The 20,775-nt window shown below is 37.6% G+C and overlaps 1 protein-coding gene across 1 annotated transcript in view; it reads right to left on the reverse strand.

Moving 5' to 3' along the window:
- The window catches only part of SCN11A (sodium voltage-gated channel alpha subunit 11), a 110,517-nt gene that overhangs the window by 18,066 nt on the left and 71,676 nt on the right, over positions 1–20,775 (reverse strand). Inside the window, exons 16-20 of the mRNA XM_063115299.1 lie at positions 17,146–17,259; positions 16,303–16,417; positions 14,287–14,441; positions 10,565–10,738; positions 88–189 (exon numbers count right to left, since the gene is read on the reverse strand). Coding sequence (XP_062971369.1) covers positions 88–189; positions 10,565–10,738; positions 14,287–14,441; positions 16,303–16,417; positions 17,146–17,259 — 660 coding nt within the window. The remainder of the gene's footprint in view (positions 1–87; positions 190–10,564; positions 10,739–14,286; positions 14,442–16,302; positions 16,418–17,145; positions 17,260–20,775) is intronic.

A 20,775-nucleotide genomic window follows, 5' to 3' on the forward strand; every position in this document is an offset into this window, starting at 1 on the left:
TTTAAGAAAAGCCTGGCCCAAGAAGAGCAGTCAGCATCTCTGCCTTTCCCTATTATGAACTTTTACCCATTCACCTGGAGAATATACCTTCATTCCTTCAAACTGAGACAGTGCTCGAAGAGGCCTCAGTGCTCGTAGGGTTCGGAAGGACTTCAGGTTTTTTAAGTCAGTGAGACTGGTCACAGAGACCTGGTGGGAAGAGAAGCACACATAGGGTACCTGACCTGGTTGGTGCCTGTGGAAGCCAGTGAAGGGTTGAGAGCCCTCTTTCTGAGAGACACAATGCATCATGTCTACAGGTCCTGCTGGAAGGGGGAAGGCAGATGAACAGTCCATTTTTCTCCTTGTTTGGCAAAACTACAGTCCACAAAGGTGGGAATGATGCATTTACTGTATTTGTTTAATGAAAGACAAAGGAAAGCTGAGAAACTGTTGTGAATTAAAGGAAACTAAAGAGACATGATAATGATAGATAGTATAGGATCCCAAACTGGATCTTGGATTGGGGCAGGGGGCAGGTGGTGAATAGTTAGAGAGAATTAGTCATAAAGAACTTTGTTGCAACAATTGACAAAATTTGAAAATGAATGTGAATTTTAGCATTAAATCATGTGAAATACCCTAACTTTGGTCATTGTATTATGATTGTGTGAGACAATGCCCTTGTTCTTAGGAAATGCACATTAAAATATTTAGGGTTAAAAATGCATGATGAAAATGACAAAGCAAACTAGTGACATTAATAACTGGTGAATCTGGGAAAAGAGTGTAAGGAGTTCTTTGTACTATTCTTGCAACTTTTCTGTAAGTTTGAAACAATACCAAAATAAAAAGTTACAAAGAAAAGATAAATTATTTGTTTGCTAATATTCACCCTCACTCAAACAGCTCCTTTTTGGGGAATTAAATGTAATTTTGTCTCCCCAAATTTTTCCTAATGGGACAGGAGTGACCATGCTGTCACCATGCTGTACAATAGATCTCTTGAATTTATTCCTCCTATCTAACTGTAATTATGTATCGTTAGACCAACATCTCTCCAATCTCTCCACCCCCTAACTACCCCAGCCTCTGGTACCATTCTACTCTCTGTTTCTTTGAGATCAACTTTTTTAGATTGCACATATGGGCAAGAACATGCAGTCTATGTCTTTCTGTGCTTGGTTTATTTCACCTAACATAATGACCTCCAGGTTCATCCATGTTATTGCAAATGACAGGATTTCTTTCTTTTTTATGGCTGAATAGTACTTCTTTGTGTATACATACCATATTTTCTTTATCCATTTACCTGTTGATGGACAAAGGTTGATTCCATATCTTGGCTATTGTGAGTAGAGCAGCAATAAAAATGGGAGTGTAGATATCCCTTGGATATACTGATTTCATTTCCTTTGGATATATGCCTTGTAGTGGGATTGCTGGATCATATGTAGTTAATTCTATTTTTAATTTTTTGAGGAACTTCCATACTGTTTTCCATAATGGCTGTACTAATTTACATTCTAACAGTGTATAAGAATTCCTTTTCTCCATATCCTCATCAACACCTGCTATCTTTTATCTTTTTGATAATAGCCATTCTAACAGGAGTGAGATGATATCTCACTGTAATTTTAATTCACATTTCCCTGATGATTAGTGACATTGAGCATTTTTAATTATACCTGTTGACATTTGTATGTATTCTTTTGAGAAATGTCTATTCACATCTTTTGCCTATTTTTAAATTGAGTTATTTGTTACCTTGCTAGTAAGTTAAGTTCCTAACATATTTTATATATTAACCACTTATCAAATGTATAATTTGCACATATTTTCTCACATTCTGTAGGTTATCTCTTCACTCTGTTGATTGTTTCCTTTGCTGTGCTGAAGCTTTTGGGTTTGATGGAATTTCATTTGTCTATTTTTGCTTTTGTTGCCTGTATTTTTGAGGTCATATCCAAAAAGTAATTGCCTAGACCAATGTCATGGAGCTTTCCTCCTATGTTTTCTCTTAGGAGTTTTATAGTTTTTGTTCTTACATTTAAGTTTTTAATCCATTTTGAATTGATTTTTGTATATGGGAGAGATAAGACTCTAATTTCATTCTTTTACATGTGGATATCCAGTTTTCCAAACATTTATGGAAGAGACTGTCATTTTCCCATTATGTGTTCTTGGCACCTTTGTCAAAAATCACTTGGCTGTAAATGTGTGGATTTATTTCTGGGTTCTCTATTCTGTTCCAATGGGCCATGTGTCTGTTTTTATGCCAATACCATGCTGGTTTTGTTACTATAACTTTGTAGTATATTTTGAAGTCAGGTAGTGTCATGCTTCCAGCTGTGTTCTTTTTGCTCAGGATTGCTTTAGCTATTTGGGATGTTTTATGGTTCCATATGAATTTTAGGATTATTTTTTCTATTTCTGTGAAGAATGTCCTTAGTAGGAATTGCATTAGGTCTGTTGATAGCTTTGAGTAGTATAGAAATTTTAACAATATTAATTCTTCCAATCCATGAACATGGGATATCTTCCCATTTATTTGTGTCCTGTCCAATTTTTTTTTCATCAATGTTTTATAGTTTTCATTGTAGAGAACTTTTACCTCCTTGGTTAATTTTATTCCTAAGTATTTTGTTTTTTGTAGCTACAGTAAATGAAACTGCTCTCTTGATTTCATATTTAGATAGTTTGCTGTTAGTGTATAGAAACACTACTGATTTTTGTATGTTGATTTTGTATTGTGCAACTTCTCTGAATTTGTTTATTAGTCGTAAGAGTTTCTGGTGGAATCTTTAGGTTTTTCTACATATAAGATCATGTAGTCTGCAAAAAGGGATAATTTAACTTCCTTCTTTCCAAGTTGGAAGCCTTTTATTTCTTTCTCCCAATTGTTCTGGCTAGGACTTCCATTACAATGTCAAGTAGAAGTGGCAAAAGTGGAAATTCTTGTCTTGTTTCAGATCTTAGAGTAAAAGCTTTCAAGTTTTCCTTGTTCAGTACAATGTCATTTGTGGGTTTGTCATATATGGCCTTTATTATATTGAGGTGCAATCTTTCTATATCTAATTTCTTGCAAGTTTTTTATGATGAAGGAGTGTTAAATTTTGTCAAATGCTTTTTCTGCCTCTGTTGGAATGAATATATGGTTTTTGTCCTTCTTTCTGTTAATATAAAGTATCAAACTTATTTTCATATGTTGAAACATCCTTGCATCCCTGGGATGAATCCCACCTGATCATGGTGAATGATCTTTTTAATGAGTTGTTGAATTCTGTGTGCTAATATTTGCTTGAGGATTTTTGTATCTATGTTCATTAGTGATATTAACCTGTAGTTTTCTTTTCTGTTGTGTCCTTGTCTGATTTTAGTAACAGGATAATAACAATGGCCTTGTAGAATGAGATTGGAAGTATTCCCCCCTCTTCAATTATTTGGAAGAGTTTGAAAAGAATTAGTATTACCTCTTCTTTAAATGTTTAGTAGAATATGGCAGTGAAGCCATTCAGCACTGGGCTTTTCTTTAATGGGAGACTTTTTATTACTGATTTAATCTCTTCTCATTATTGGTCTGTTCAGATTTTCTATTTCTTCATAATTCAATTTTGGTAGTTTGTATGTGCCCAGGATTTTATGCATTTTTTCTAGGTTATTCAATTTGTTGGCATATAATTGTTCATAATAGTCTGTTATAATACTTAGTATTTTTGTGCTATCAGATGTAGTATCTCCTTTTTAACCTCTGATTTCCTTTGTTTGAGTCTTCTCTCTTTTTTCTTTGTTATTCTAGCTAAAGTTTTGTAAATTTTGTTTATCTTTTCAAAAAACCAACTTTTTTGTTTCATTGATCTTTTATATTGTTTTTCTAGTCTCCATTTCATTTATTTCTGCTCTGATTTTTATTATTTCTTTCCCTCTACTAATTTTGGGCTTAGTTTGTTCTTGTTTTTTTTTAGTTCCTTGAGGTGCAACATTGGGTTGTTTGTATAATATCTTTCTTCTTTTTTGATATAGCCATTTATAGCTATATACATTCCTCTCAGAACTACTTTGCTGTATCCCATAGGTTTTGATATGTTGTGTTTCCATTTTAATGTCTCTAGAATTTCTTAATTTTCTCTTTTAATTAATTTATTGACCCACAGGAGAATGTGTAATTTCCATGTATTTGTGAATTTTCCAAAGTTCATACTGTTATTGGTTTCTAGTTTTATACCATCTCATTTTGGTCTGAAAAGATACTTGTTATGACTTTGATGTTCTTAAATTTGTGAAGAGTTGTTTTGTGGCATAACACATGATTTATGATGGAGAATGTTTTATGTACAGTTGCAAAGAATTATGTATTCTGCAGCTGTTGGGTAGAATGTTCTGTAGATATCTGTTAGGTCCATTTGGTTTAGAGTTTTAATCTGATGTCCTTTGTTGATTTTCTGCTGGATGATCTGTCTGTTGCTAACAATGAGATATTTAAGTTCCCTACTATTACTGTTTTGCAATCTATCTCTCACTTCAGATCTGTTAATATTTGCTTTATATATTTAGGTTTTCTGATGCTGGGTGCATATATATTTATGATTGTTATATCTTATTGCTGAACTGACACTTTTATCATTATGTAATGACCTTTTTGTCTTTTTACAGTTTTCAACTGAAAGTCTATTTTATCTGATATAAATATAGCTACTCCTGCTCTCTTTTCATTTCCATTTGCATGGAATACTTTTTGTCATCTTTTCACTCTTAGTATAAGTGTGTCCTTATAGATAAAGTGAATCTCTTGTAGACAGCATATTGAAGGGTCTTTAAAAATTTTTTTGTCCATTCAGCCACTCTGTGCCTTTTCATTGAATAATTTAATCCATTTGCATTCAGGGTAATTATTGATAGGTAAGCATTTGCTACTGCCATTTTCTTAATTGTTTTCTAGTTGTTTTGTAGATCCTTTCTTCCTCTCTTACTCTCTTAGTTTGTGGTTAAGTGATTTTTCTCTAGTAGTATGTTTTTTTTATTCCTTGCTTTTTATATTTTTAGTATATTATAGGATTTTTGCTTCGTGGTTACCATGAGACTTACAAGAAACATTTTGTAGTTATTTCAAATGATTTTAAGCTGATAACATCTTAAGATTGATCACAAAAATCTCTACACTTTATTTTATTTATTTTTATTTTATATTTTTTGGTGGCTGGCTGGTAGGGGGCTCTCCACTTTAAATCCACTTCCCCCACCCACATTTAAAACTTTTTATGTTACAATTTGCATCTTTTTACATTGCATATTCCTTAACATATTATTATAGTTATTATTATTTTTAAAAATTTTGTCTTTTAATTGTTATATTAAAAATATGTGATTTACATACCACCATTACATTATTAGAGTATTCTGAATTTGACTGTGTACTTACTTTTACCAATGAGTTTTACACTTTCATATGTTTTTGTGTTACTCATTAGAATCCTTTTCTTTCAGCTTGAAAAACTCCCTTTAGCATTTCATGAGACAGGTCTGGTGGTGAAATCCCTTTGATCATCTGAGAAAGTCTTTATCTTTCTTTCATTTATTTATTTTTTTAGGGGAAGCCAAGCTATTTTATTGAGAGGTTTGTGGTGGAGAAGGAAGATCCAAGAAGTGCTGAGGAGGACAATGAGATTTGATGTCTTGGCCAGGCTAGGATCTCCCAGCTTTGCAGTTGCTGAAAAGCTCCGCCTTATTTTTGAAGGACAGCTTTTCTGCACATAGTATTCTTGGTTGGCAGGTTTTTTTTTTTCCTTTAGCACTTTTAGCATATCATTCCACTCTCTCCTGTCCTGTAAGGTTTCTACTGAGAAGTCTTCTGCTAGGTGTATTAGAACACCCTTATATGTTATTGGCTTCTTTTCTCTTACTGCTCTCAGAATCCTCTCTTTGTCTTTGATCTTTGAGAGTTCTATTATAATATGTCTTGGGGTAGTCTTATTTAAAATATATCTGATTGGAAACCTCTGATCTTCATGTTCCTAGATATTTATATCTTTCTCAAAATTTATAAAGTTTTCTGCTATTATTTCTTTAAATAAGCTCTCTAACCTTTTATCTTTCTCTACTCCCTCTTGAGAACCAATGACTTCTACATTTGCTCTTTTGATGCTATCACATAAATCCTATAAGCTTTCTTCATTCATTTTCATTCTCTTTTTCTCCTCTCACTGTATATTTTCACATAATCTGTGTTTAGTTCACAGATTCTTCTGCTTGATCAATTCTGCTGTTGATGCTCCCCATTGAATTTTCATTTTGTTCATTACATTTTTAAGCTCCAGGATTTGATTTTTAATCTCTCTGTTAAGTTTCTCATTCTGGTCACTCATGGTTTTCCTCATATTGTTGAATTGTTTTTCCATGCTTTCTTGAAGTTTGTTGAGTTTCCTTAAAACAGCTGTTTTGAATTCTTTGTCAGGCAGTTTATACATCTTCATCTCTTTAGTGACAGTCACTGGCACCATATTTTGTCCATTTTGGGATGGCATGTTTCCCTGATTGTTCTTGATCCTTGTGGTTGTGCATTGATGTCTGAATATTGTGAAAGTAGGTATTTATTCCAGTCTGGGAATGTTTTTAAACAGTAAGCCTGTCCAGAGATTCTGGGCAGGTTTCAGGTGTAATCCATAAGCCTGTGACTACTGCATTTGTTGCAGTGCTAGGGGGCACCCTAAGCCTGGCACCACCATGGCTGGTGCAGCACTAGGCTGGAATCCTGTGATTGCCAAGGCTAGTACAGTGTTGGGGTACACATAAATCCCATCGCCACTGAGGTTAGTGCAGCACTGGGATGTGCCTGAAGCCCATGGCTATGAGGCTTGACTGTCACTGGGTTATTCAGAGCCCAAGATCACTGTAAGTTACCTGGTGGTGGTGCAGGACAGAACTAAAGTTCATCTTTCAGGGGCTACAGTTTCCTGTCTGGTGCTGGGATGGGTCTAGAGCCTCAGTCTGCAGATACTGACCAGGAGTAAGGGGCCATGTGGGTCTGCTTGTTACTGGGTTTTACTGTAGTGGGCCCAGTGTTGAGGTCTAAGTCAAAGTCCTATGTTTACTTCCCTCTCTTTCCCTCAAGCAGATGGTATCTTTCTTCATATTGCATAGCCTGAGGTTTGGCAATTGGTGACACTGGTAATATAAGACTGTACTTCCTACCCTCTTCAATGCATTTTTCCTTAATATTATTCTATAACCAGGTACTGTAATCCCTAATCTGGATTCCTTAACTCTTATAAAGGTATTTTTGTGCATGGATATTGTTCAAATAGATATTTATGCAGGGGGGTGAGGGGGAAGGATCACTGTAGAGTCCTATTCTGCCACCTTGCTCTACCCTCCTCTCAAAGATCTGAAATGTTTTTTTATTTATAATAGCTTTTGTTTGTAATAGAATTGCATGTTGGGAGAGTTATTTAAGCAGTTTTCCCACAAATACTTTTTTTCTACTTTGCTGTTAGCCAGAGGGCAAAGAATGGCAAAGCTTAGCAGTTCTTCCAGCTTTACCAAATCATCATCATCATTACTGGGAAAAAGTGTTCCTATAGTGACATTATACACCTTTTCACCTGGAAACTTACCCCAGTGTCTCTTCCACCAAACCTGGAGGCATCAATGAGGCACTCACATAAAAACACCCATATTCTTTCCCACTCTACTGTACTCTTCAAATGGGAAGTCTTCTGCTACTTTTATCATTTTTTTTTCTATCTAACTTGGATTTTTCACTCTGCACTGTTTTTGAAATCCACAATATTGATATATACATTCTTACAATTTGCTCCTTTTAAACAGCATATAAAAATTCATGTTTATTGATCCATTTCCGCTTGGGAATATCTAGCTTATTTCCATTTTTTGCTATTATAAACAACAGTAAACTGGACAGATGTGTGTTTTTCCTGAGTTCATATGCAAGAGTTTTCCTTGGAAACAGAAAGTGATATTTCTGGATTGTAAGTTAAGGTTCATTTGTAATTTTACTTAATAGTGCAAAACTTTCCCTGTGATGTCTGTACCAATTAAGCTGTTAACAGTGATTACATATTCCATTTTTCTATATCCTTCTAAATATTAGATATCATCCAACTTTAAAATTTTGCCAATTTGATGAGTGAAGAGGTATCTCATTTTAATATGCACTTCTCTGCTAACTAGTGATATAACAATGTGTATTTCTTCATACATTTATTAGCAATCTGAGCTCTTTCTCTGAATTGCTTATTTGTATCCTTCACCCAGTTTTACAATGGCTTGTCTTTTTCTTGTGGATCTTTAGGGAGTTTTTATATATTGTGGATAATAATGATCTATTATGTACATGGCAAGCACTGTCTCCCAGGCTCTAGCTTGTCTTTATCTGTAATTACAATATCACTGAATGGAAAAATAAAAATTTTACATTTAGATGTAGTTGAATTTGTATATCTTTTCTGTAGTTTATGTTTGTGTTTTTATATTACATAATTATAAAGGTCATTTTATATGTCCTTAATTGACAAGTAACATTATAGGATTCTTCATACACATTATCTCATTTAATCTGCACAGTAATGTCTCAAGCTAAGCAGCATTATATGTAGCACCTACCATATCACAGATAAAAGCACCTGAAGCTCAGAGGATTAGCAACTTACTTGAGATCATAAAGCTGAAAACTGGTGAATTTGGGATCCACACCTCAGTCTGTATAATGCCCAGGTAATACTGAACCACATTTATTGAGTGCTTTCACTGTGATTTATAAAGATAAATAATTACAAGATTATTTTCTTTTTTCATTCCATTCAGTTATGTTCTATCTATCTTTGTTCTATTCATATTGTCATCAGGAAAGTTTGCAAGCTTCCCTTCTTTTTCTATTCTTTATAACAATTTGACCAAGATTGTGGTTAACTGCTCCTTGGAAGTTTGGTAAAACTTGCCTGTAAAACCATCTGGGCCTGGTGCTCTTTTTTGATAATGTGGTTTTGAACTACTGTTTTGATATTTTAAATGGTTATTGCCAGACTTATGTTTTCTATTTTGTATTTAAATAAGGGCAATTTATAGTCCACACCCTCCTAAAAAGAAAACTAATCCATGAGAAAACTAATGTTGGGCTGACTGGTTAGCTCAGTTGCTTAGAGTATGGTTCTGATAACACCAAGTTCCAGGGTTTGATCCCTGCACTGGCCAGCCACCAAAAAAAAAAAAAAAAAAAAAAAAAAAAAAGAAGAAGAGAAGAAAACTAACGTCAAAAGAGAGGAAAGGTTTTGCCTAAGGTTACACAGAAAGAAAACAGAAAAGTTAGCTTTAGGATCCAGTCTCCTAAAGTGTAGGGTTTGTATCCAGTAAACCACAGGTGCCTATAATGGAGATAACAATCATCTATTCGCATGGCCTATAGATTTTTCACTATAATCTAATAAGATAATGGGTGCAGAGTTGTTTGCAATCTGGAAATTGAAAGAATTGTTTGTAAGCTTGTAGATTTTTTATTCCCATCTTTGAGTCCTGTTGGAGCTCCTACAGCATTGGTGCCTTTCTAAAATGCCTCAACCACATGGCCTGTTTGTGTCCACCAATAACCAGTCTACTGGGTCTCCAGTGGGGTTTGCTAACCACATGGCTTATGCTCATGCATTTGTCTTATCTACTTCCTTAAGTAGCAGAAACAAAGTCTAATTATCTCATGGTAAAAAGGGTATAGATTTTAAAATAAAGGGCTTTAAAGTGAGACTTACTAGGTTTCAATCTCACCTCTACCACTTCTCACTGGGCAATCTTGAACATGTTTCTTAGCCTCTCTATGACTTACTTTCTTCCTCTGAATATGGGAAAAATAATAGTACCTACCACAAAGAGTGGCTGTGATAACTAAAAGATAAAATGCATGCAGAGCATATAGCAAAATACCTGGTGTAGAGAAAGTACTTAATAAGTGTGGTCCATTACTACTATTATTAGCTTTAGCATCATACAGATGGAGGTGTGAATCCCAAGTTTACCACTTATCAGCTCTATGACCTGAAACAAGTTGCCAACCCTCTGAGATTCAGGTTTTCTTATCTATAATGTAGTAGATGTTGCATACTGCTGCTTAAGTTGGTAAATTGTTGCACACATTAGATGAGAGAATGCATGTGAACAATCCTTTTATGTTGCTTGACAATCAAGATGGGGATCAGCCTAGTCTGTTGGGTGCTGACCTGTTTTGGCAAATCTTGAAAAGAAATGGAAAGTTAGAAGGAAAAAAATGGATACTCAAAGTTATTCTAGGTATATCAGACATAGTCAGTGCTTATGGAGAGAAGTGGATGAGAGCCATCATGGAAAATGTTGGGATGGTGAGCATCAAAAGTGCAGTGTATGATGGGTGGGGCCAGAGAAGGGCTGGACTGCTGATGGACAAATGACAACTACTTACAAAAAGTGAAGAGGCAATAAAACAACAACAACAACAACAAATTTTTGGAGAGGTATCCATATGAGGCACATAGGAAAAGCAGTTCTCATATGATCCTCTCCCCCACTTACCCACCCAGCTTGCATGGGCCACAGAGGTGTAACTTACAATGACAATGATGAAATCAAGCCAGCACCAGGCACTGGTGAAATACTTCCGAAATCCAAAGGCCACCCATTTCAGACCCATCTCCAGGATAAAAATATATGTGAAAATAATGTCAGTGCAATTTAGTAATGCTTGAATATTGGGTTGTTCAGCAAGGTAAACATCTTCAAATATCTGAAATGACAAACCATAGTCACAGGCCAGGTTGAGTATTTACAAAGAACTACTTGTTGACTTTACTTTTTGTTTTTCTTCCTTATATGAATAAAACTAGTATTTCTATTGGTGAGGTTTTGCTTAAAAGGTATTAAGGCTGAACTTTTCCAGTGGAATCAACTCATTGAATAACTGAAAATGGAAGAAGGAAAATCCTATTTCTAGAGTTATGTTGCCACTATACTTCCCCAGTCTCTCATCCTGGCTCCCAGGATATAAAAACATCTTCCTAATGGACCACCACACCATTTCCTGTACTTCCTAATCCTTTCAGCTCTTGCCAAATATATCCTGCCAACTCTTTCAGAACCACCCAGGGGTGGACCGTCTTCTTCATCCTCCTAGTTTCCTCAGTGGCTCTATTCAGTGCCTTTGCAGTGCTTACATTAAGTTCAAATACCTTTGCCCACTGTAGATCCTGCCAACCCTAAGGCCCATCATCTTCCACCACAAACAGCTTTACCCATTTAGCCCAGTGTTCCCAACAAATATTATCATTTTGTATGCATACCATGACACACAAAATTTGGGAAGCTCTGGACTAGAACTCCCAGTGTAAATTACTTTGAATATCACACATTCATTATGGGATTATGAAAATGGAACATCATGACTTTCAGAGGTACCCTTTTCATGCAACACCCAAACATTTCTTTCAACCAAAGTGTGTGTGTGATTATGTGGAATCTATATAACTTGAATATAATCTCCCCTTTTTGCCTTTACAAAGTTACTAAGGATGAAAAAAGGGAGAGAAGGAGGCCTAGTACTAAACTTGTCTAAGACATTTAGGCAAACACTGAAGGCAGGAAGGAGATCAGCCCCGCTGTTGAGATTAAGGTAAGCCTACCCACAGCCTTGGGAAAAAAGAATGCAAAAGAGTAAAGCAGTCTCACTTCCAATTGCCAAGTGGGTTTTTGGTTGGAGAAGACCCTCCGTCTCCGCCTCTGCCCTGTTGGCTCCTTAACAGCCTTAAGATCTCAGCTTAGTTGATATTTATTAAAGGAAACTGACCTGTTCCAGCAAGATTGGATTAGGTGCCCATCCTACATGGCCCCACATCACCCATGGCTTCTCTGAGCATATCACTTAATTGCTTTGCCTATCTTGGGCTATGATTGCTGGTCTACAATTGCTTCATCTATATTCCCTACTAGACTCCAAGGTCCTGAAGGTCAGGGACTTGTCTGTTTGCCTCAGGAAAGACAAATCTGAATGGTACTGAAAGCTCATTTCCTTCCTCACTTTGGAAGTTTAGCAACAAGCTGACTCTGAAGGTCTGAGATAGCTCAATGGATGAACAGCTGATAAGCAGCAACTGAGTTTTGGAGGCTCCCACCTTGTAACTAGCCATTTCCTGAACCAGGAAGCTCCCATTGTTACATAGTTGTCTAGAAGATCAGAGCTTCTCAAACTCTAAAGAGCCCCAGACTACCTGGGGAACTTGTTACAATGTAGGTTCTGATTCTGCAGGTCTGGAGGGGGGGGCCAAGACTGCATTTCTAACAGGCTTCCTGATGATACTGATGCTGCTGGTCCATAGACCACATAAAGTGGCAACGAACTAGATGTTTCTTGTTCTCATCTTTTTACAAATATGCACAGTGAAACAGGCGCTGAGTTCCTCTCCTGGCACCCTCTGCATTGTGTGTTAAGTCTTATTCTGCCCAGCCTATACTTGCCTCTCTGAAAGCAGATGCGAACTAGGAGTGTGTGCCCTCTGCTACTTCTCTTATCACAAGTTTTCTCTCCATGGCACCACAGGCCATGTGTCTGGGGCGTTCTGACAAGACCACTGCTTTCCCACTGACTAGCAAAGGGCATGGTAGACATCAATTACCATTTGTGGAATAAATAAAAGAAACTTTACCACTTGAATATGAACAGACACCCAGTGAAAATGTAGTTACCAGAAGTCTACATGTGACCCTAGACCAAAGATTAGCAATAAAATATTAAGAGATTTCCCTGGGATAGTTTTAGAGAAATTTGTTTTTTTATTTGAGGAATGATTTACATTGCAGTAAATAGATAAATGGGGATGTATGTTGATCATGGTCTCTGGTGGGCTCTGGTATGTGCTCATCTATTTTCACCTAGAGATCACACAGTGCAAGGAAAGTAGAAAAGTTTAGTCAGGATCTCTCACCTTGTACCTGTTACAAACGGACAAGACTCAGCACATTTGCTAGAAACAAACTATAAAAGTTGTGTAACTGCACATGTGAGCTCATTTACTGATTCAGCGTGATTGTTGTAATTATGTAATACTTGGCTTGTGGCCGCTATTGTGTACTAAGAGTATGGAGACAACTGCTCTGAACTGCTGGTCGGCAGAGCATGGAAGGTTGGCGGAGCATGTAAGGAGGGCAGAGTATGGAGGGTCAGTGGAATAGAGACTGAGCTTGTGTCTAAAATAAAGCATGTCTGTGAAGCTCACATCTGAAGAATAAAGTATGTCTACCTTGCATAAAGCTGCTAGGATCTTCTTTCAATTACCTGACTCATGACCTGCACAGGAAGGGGCAGAAGGATCTGAGATTCCTGCTGAACACACAGGTATAAGGTGCTAACCAGAAGGCATGTGGTAGAGGAATAAGACATTTCCTTGTCCTATCCAATTGCTAGTGACTTAATGTGAAATGTCTGTCACTCTAAATCAATAAGGGGGCAACCAGGACTCCATTCACCTGACATAACAAATAGTTAAAGAGAGTTTAGTTCCATATTATGGTCATTTTTAGGGGAGACACAAGATAGAAGAGAAAGGAAGGAGGCTGTGAAAGAGGGAGAGAGAGAAGGAAACATGTAGGTGATAGGAGTGAAGATGCTGTCCCGAGGAAGGAGGTGGAGAGGAGACAAGAAGGGCTAGAAGGTATGGAGAGAGAGCAGAAAGGAATTTATAACTCTATGGCTATAAAGGCTGATGGTTCAAAGTTATTTCCAAACCCCATTTAGATTCATACCACACCTCGATCTGGAAGGATCATGCATATAAATCAGAATCCTCCTTTTTTTCAAGGGATCATGAATGATGGAAAATACCAAGGCAACTTATTATAGCCTAATCTGGTCCCTGTATCCCTCTCCCCTAATATTTTGCCTTTTAGAAAGCAGCACTGTGGACTTCAGGAAAAGAGAGGCTAGGAGCATTGCTGTCTAGAGGAGGAAATATGTAGGCTACAGTGAAATGGCTCGAAATACTGCAAAAATGAAAGTTAGATGGACAGGCCTGGGGCCAAGGGCCAGACTCCAGTAGCTGCTTTAATGTACAGGTTTAGATTATTCTTTCCCACAGGAAAAGCATCTCTGGCTTGGGGATTTCCCTGTTGAAGCATGACTCCAGAAGCTGTTGTGCAAAACTCTGCCTCCTAAGGGAGTCAGCAGTGAAGATCCCACTTCTGCCTGGTCTCCCCACATTCACAGTCCCATGAGGGGCCAAATCAGAACATAGCTCCCCCAGCTGCCCTGATGCCCATTGTCTTCACAAGACCATGATAATTTACCAGTGCCCCACTGCTCAGCAGTATCACAAAGATAATAAAGCTCTCAAACCAGCTGTGTTTCACTATTTGGTAGCAGGTTTTCCGCAGATTCCACCAAATGACCCAGGGGGACTTTCTCTTGTCCATGCTACAGCATGGGAAGCAGCAACAGAGGCCTGAAAGGAATCAGCAGTAGCATGATCGTTAGTGTCTGTAGTAAATTGCATTAATAGCCTCAACTCTTCACCCTTCCCTGTTTTATACCCCTTGCCACGTGACCTGTACTTCCTCCCATTAAAGAGGTAGAATCTCTTTCCAGGCCCTTGGATTTAGGCTCGGCCATGTGACTTCCTCTGGCGAATAGAGTAGAGTAGAAGTCACAGTGCACCAGTTCTGAGCCTGGGCTTTGAAACACCTTGTGTGTTTCCACTTGCTCACTTGCACATCTCCATAAGAAAGGCGTATTCAGGCTAGCCCATTGGTTCTGGGAGGAGGACAATAGACATGTGTAGCAGAGCCAAGTTGCCCAGTTGAGCCCAGCTAGATCAGCTGATTTCCAGGTAATACCACTCGCATGAATAAAGCCAGCCAAGATCAGCAGAGAAACCCAGCCTAGATCAGCTGAATCATGCAGGCATATGTTTATATTGTATGCCATTAAGATTTTGTGGTTGTTATACAGCAATTTTGTTTTCAGTAATAGTACACAGATTATGTCCAAAGGACTGCAGTGAATGAGGTAAGGATGGCCACAAGCTTTGTGAACCAACCAAGCCATACATGAAGGAATTTGATCAATTGTCGAGATGTTTGCAAGTAGCTGAACATTTGTTCTCAACACACACAAGCCTTCAGCATGGATGACACCCCCCATTCTACCTTGACTCCTCCTCCCCTTCTCCAAATTCTGCTGATCCTTACTTCATGATGATTATAACATTCCACTCCTCACCATCTTCCTAAGCCACTGTGAAGTCTCCCCACTCTTCCTTTTTCCTTCCTCCACCTTTCAGAACATCAGTAGATTAATCTTCCTAAAAAACTATTTTTTCCCTGCCTTTTGTCCCACTTCTTCCCCCTTCTAGAAATCCACCTTTCTTCTCCATTTCCACTGTTAACACCAGTCCAAATGTAAATCAGGAGAACTGCAGTCTATGGGAAATCCCTAGCCTGTCCTCTGCCCAGTGTTGGCACTGTCAAAGAACCTGGAATGTGAATTTGAAACCCATTGTTGGTGTTCTTTCTGGGCCCAGGTTAATCCCAAACTTACAGAGAAATTTTGAATTTTTAGATTTATTTATTCATTTGTTAAGTCACTTGTTTATTTACTTATCAACATTTGTTGAACCCATTATCTGGGCCAGGTTCTACTGTCACACTAGAGATACAATGCTAATTAGGTCACAGCCTAAGGAGGCACTACATTCACTCAAGGAATCAGGAAAGGCTGCATTTATTGATTGTTTATTAAGTGCCAGACACTCTTCTACGTGATTTAGATTCACTCACTTAATATCCACAGCAACCCTTTGCGGTAGGTACTATTATTATCCTTATTTTATATCCTTTTTTATAAAAGCACAGGGAAGTTAACTAAACTGAACAAAGCACACAGCTAGTAAATTTAGAGGCCAGAATTTGAATTTAGACAGTTTGGCTAATGGGCTGAAGATCCTGACTACAATGGCCAAGTTCTTCTCTTGGTCTATGACCTCAAACATCCTGACAATGGATGTACTGGGGACCATACAGAGTGGCAAGCATGTTGGCCCAGTGGGCTTCCTAGGAGTTTTCTGGAGTGTTTACCCTGCTTGTTGAGCTGTGTGAATGAAGCCTACCTAAAGCAAGAATTTCTTAAAATCCCTTATTCCTGTACTTCATAATGGCCCCAAGAATCTATGGGGCCAAAAAATCTCTTTCCTTTTGTCCCCAGTGGAAGTAGAATAAAGGCACCTACCAAAGCCACAGAGCTTCAAAGAAGAACAGAAATCCCATCCAAAGATTCTGTGAACTGGATGCGGAAATACTGCCACTTACCTTTGGGCAAACATCTCTCTGGTTCCTTTTTGGGAACCATTTCAGGTGACCATCCAAAGGTATTCTGTGGATCAATGGTGCTGCATTCTGAGAGCACACTGGTAGCATCAGATTTCTGCACATCAGAACGAAGGAAAGGTCAAATCTTTTACCAAGTCCTTCTCTCACAATGGCAGTACCTAGTTCCTCATGGTCTGATTTGTTAGAAATGAAACCAACTGGGAAAAGGCTTCTAGATACGAGGGGTGTCAAGAAAGCACCCTTCCTGTTGAGTCCCCTTCTAAGAGCTCTGCCCAGCCTGACTTCACGAGACAATTCTGTGACTACTCTCCATGGCTGAGGAGTGGCAAGGCATGTGAAAGCACAATATCTTAATCTTTTCCTCCCTACAAATTATAAACCTGATAGGCTGCCTAACTCCAATTAGGAAAGCCAGGTGATGAGGAGAAGGCTACTTTACTGAGGCTGTAATTTTCAGCTATCTCAACTCCTGGAAAAATAGGCCAGTGTTTCTCATTGATTTTGCCCTCCAGGAGACATTTTGTCAATGTCTAGAGACATTTTTGATGATGGCAACTGGGGAATGTTCCTGGCATCTAGTGGGTAAAGGCCAAGAATACTGTTAAGCATCCTGTAATTCACAGAAAAGCCCGCTGCACAAAGACTCTCTTTCCCCAAATGTCACAGCAGCCAAGTTGAGAAACCCTGGCCTACACTTTTGCTTAAGACCCAATTCTGGCAATTGTCTCTGCATTCACTCTGACATTTTTGCCTAAAGGCTATCCTGGAGAAGGTGTGTGGATGAGCCACATGTTCCTTCTAAGAACACCCTAAGAAAATTACCTTTTGGGGATTCTGTAAGGTCAGATGAGCATCATCTTCCGGGAAAACGTCAATTTCCACACTTTGAACACCTGGGCTGGTGGGCTTCCCGGTCTCCTGATGCAGTTCACAGGCCTGACACAGACAAGGCCAGAGTAGAATTAATATTCCTCCCGGACACTGCACTTGAGATGAAACAAGTCAGAATTTTATTTTGTTTTCTGTTTGTCATGAGAATAGTCTGACTTTTTTTTTTCTTTTGATTTTTTTCTTCTGGTCTTTTTTTTCTTTTTAAAAACTGTTCCTGGAAAAATTCAAAATAAAATAATTCTGGGCAAACCCTGTCGCTGCATAGTTACCTAATCAAAAGTAGAAGAAAACATAGGGGAAACACACTTCAGGGTATAGGGCTGGGCAAAGACTTTATGAATAAGGCCCCCAAAGCACATACAACAAAAGGAAAAATAAACAAATGGGATTATATAAAACTAAAAACCTTCTGCACAGCAAAGGAAACAATCAACAGAGAGAAAAGATAATCTACAGAATGGGAGAAAATATTTGCAAACTACATACCTGACAAGGGATTAATATCCAGAATATACAAACAGCTCAAACAACTTACAGTAAAAAAACAAATAATCCACTTAAAAAAATGGGAAAGGAGCTGAACAGACATTTTTCAAAGGAAGACATACAAATGGCCAACAGGCCTGTGAAAAAATCAGGGAAATGCAATTCAAAACCACATTGAGATATCACCTCACCCCAGTTAGAATGGCTGTTATAAAAAAGACAGAGAACAAAAATGCTGGCAAGGATGTGGAGAAAGGGGAACGCTTCTACACTATTGGTGGGACTGTAAATTAGTTAAGCCATTATAGAAAACATTATGGAAGTTCCTTAAACAGCTGCAGATAGAACTGCCCTATGACCAGCAATCCCACTACCGGGTACGTATCCAGAGGATTGGAAATCATTGTGTTGAAAGGATATCTGCACTCCCACGTTTATCACAGCTTTGTTTACAATAGCCAGACTATGGAATCAACATAAATGTCCATTGACAGATGACTGGATAGGGAAAATGTGGTATATATAGACAATGGAATACTACTCAGCCATAAAAAAGAATGAAATTCTGCCATTTGCAGCAGTGTGGATGAGCCTGGAGAAAGTTATGTTAAGTGAAACAACCCAGGAGTAGAAAGAGAAATACCACATGTTCTCTCTTAAGTGGGAGGAGGAGCAGAATCCATAAATAAACAAACAATAAAGAAAGACAGAGAGAGAGAGAGAAAGAAAGAAACAGCAATCACAATAATATGTTGAACTTTTAGAAGGAAACAAAAGAACTGTGCTTACTAGAGGTGGAAAAGGGGAAGGGAGGGGAAGAGACAGCTGGGGTCAAAACAAATATCAAAGACTGGCCCTAAAAACTACTTCTCTTTGAATTTCATTGGATCAAACTGTTGAGCAATTTATGACCCATGGCACTGTCAAAGACAATAGAGCAATTATCTAGCAATTAGTTGAGCCTAAAATCTGGGATATCGAATGAGGCAGATAGCTGAATAATAAGATCATAGAAAGCAACAAAGAGAGCCCCGCTAAAACAACGGTCATCCCAGACTGACTACGTGCACATCCAAGGCTGTGCTCTCTGAGGAGTAGCACCAAACACTTTACATTGTGTGTGTGTGTGGGGGGGGGGAGTGGATTGGAGAGGTAGTAGATATCACTAAAGCAATCTAGCCAACTCACCAAATAAAAACCCCAGACAGAAGAGAGGACTTAGTTCTAGAGTTGCTATATGACGAATTTCCAATTTAAAATGTCCGGTTTTTAACAAAAATTATGAAACATGCAAAAAACAGGAAAGTGTGACCCACACATAGGAAAAGAGCAGGTAAAAGAAACTATATGTGAAAGGGCCAAGATGCCAGAGTTAACAGACAAAGAATGCAAAATAGCTATTATAAATATGCTTCAATAATTAAAAGAAACGACGCTTAAAGAAATAAGGAATTCTATGAAGACAATGTATAATCAAATACAGAATATCAACAAAGAAATAGAAATTATATTTTAAAAAAGAACCTAATGGAAATTCTGAAGCTGAAGAGTGCAATAACTGGGCTGGGTGGTTAGCTCAGTTGGTTAGAATGCAGTCTTGTAACACCAAGGTCAAGGGTTTGGATCCCCATACCAGCTGGCTGCTGAAAAAAGAATAAAAAAGGACAATAATTAAAATTAAAAATGTTCTAGAGGGACAAACAGTACATTTACACCGGCAGAAGAAAGAATCAATGAACTTCAAGATGGATCACTGAAGATTATTCAATCCAAAGATCACAGAGAAAAAAGAACAAAAGTGAAAAGAGCCTCAGAGGAATGTGAGCACCTTAAGCACACCAACCAGAAAGAAAGGAGAGAAAGAAAGGAGCAGAAAAAAAAAATACTCAGATAAATAATGGTTAAAAAGTTCTCAAATTTGATTGAAAACATTAACCTACATGTCTTAGCCCATTTTCTGCTGCTATAACAGAATACCTGAGACTGAGTAATTTACAAAGAACAGAGGTTTCCTACAGTTCTGGAGGCCAGGAATTCCAAGATTGAGGGGCCAGCACCCGCATCAAAAGGGCCTTCTTGCTACATCAACACATGGCAGAAGGCATCACATAATGAGAGAGAGGGAGAGAAGGGAAGTGGACCGAACTCATTCTTTTATCAGAAAACTATTGCTGTGATAACTAGCCCACTCTCGTGATAACCACATTAATCACCTATTACATGTTGCATCTCTCAACACTGTTGCATTGGGTATTAAGTTTCCAACATATGAACCTTGGGGGGACACATTCAAAGCATAGCACTACACATCTAAAAGCTCAATGATCTCTAAGTAGGAAAAACACAAGAATATCTACACCCAGACACATCACGGTGAAAATGCTGAAAGACAATCTTGAAAGTAGCAAGAGAAAAGTGGCTTATCAAAAATTTTCAAAGTGCTCAAAGAAAAAAAACGACCATAAATCAAGATTTTTATATCCAACAAAAATATCTTTCAAAAATGTAAGTGAAATAAACACATTCCCAGATAAACAAAACAGAATTCTTTGCTAACTGACCTACCTTACAAGAAATACTAAAGGAGATTCTTGAAGATGAAAGCAAGTGACCCTAAATGGCAATAAAAACCACACACACAAAAAAACCCAGCATAAATAAAGGTAATTATGTAATTATAAAAGACAGTAAAAATGCATTTTTGTTATCTTTTCTTCTCTTAGCTGTTTTCAAAAGCAATTGTGTAAAAAACAATATGTTTAAAATTGTATTTTGGGGTATGTGACATATAGAAGTAAAATATATTTGATAATAACTTCACAAAGGAGGTGAGTGGGAGCAAAATTGTATTGGAGTAAGAAAATGAAAGCTGACTCAAATACACAGGAACAAACAAAGAGAGACAACAAAGGTAACCAAGAAGATTAGTAAAATAAACTCCATAAATGTATACTTGCATTCCTTTCTTTTCTCAGCTTCTTTAGTAGACACATAATCATATGAAGCAAAAATGATAAAAACATTTTTAACATTTATAGATATACTACGTATAGCAAAAAAGGAATAGAGCTATGT

This window comes from Cynocephalus volans, chromosome 11, assembly GCF_027409185.1.
Source record: "Cynocephalus volans isolate mCynVol1 chromosome 11, mCynVol1.pri, whole genome shotgun sequence".
Taxonomy (NCBI): domain Eukaryota; kingdom Metazoa; phylum Chordata; class Mammalia; order Dermoptera; family Cynocephalidae; genus Cynocephalus; species Cynocephalus volans.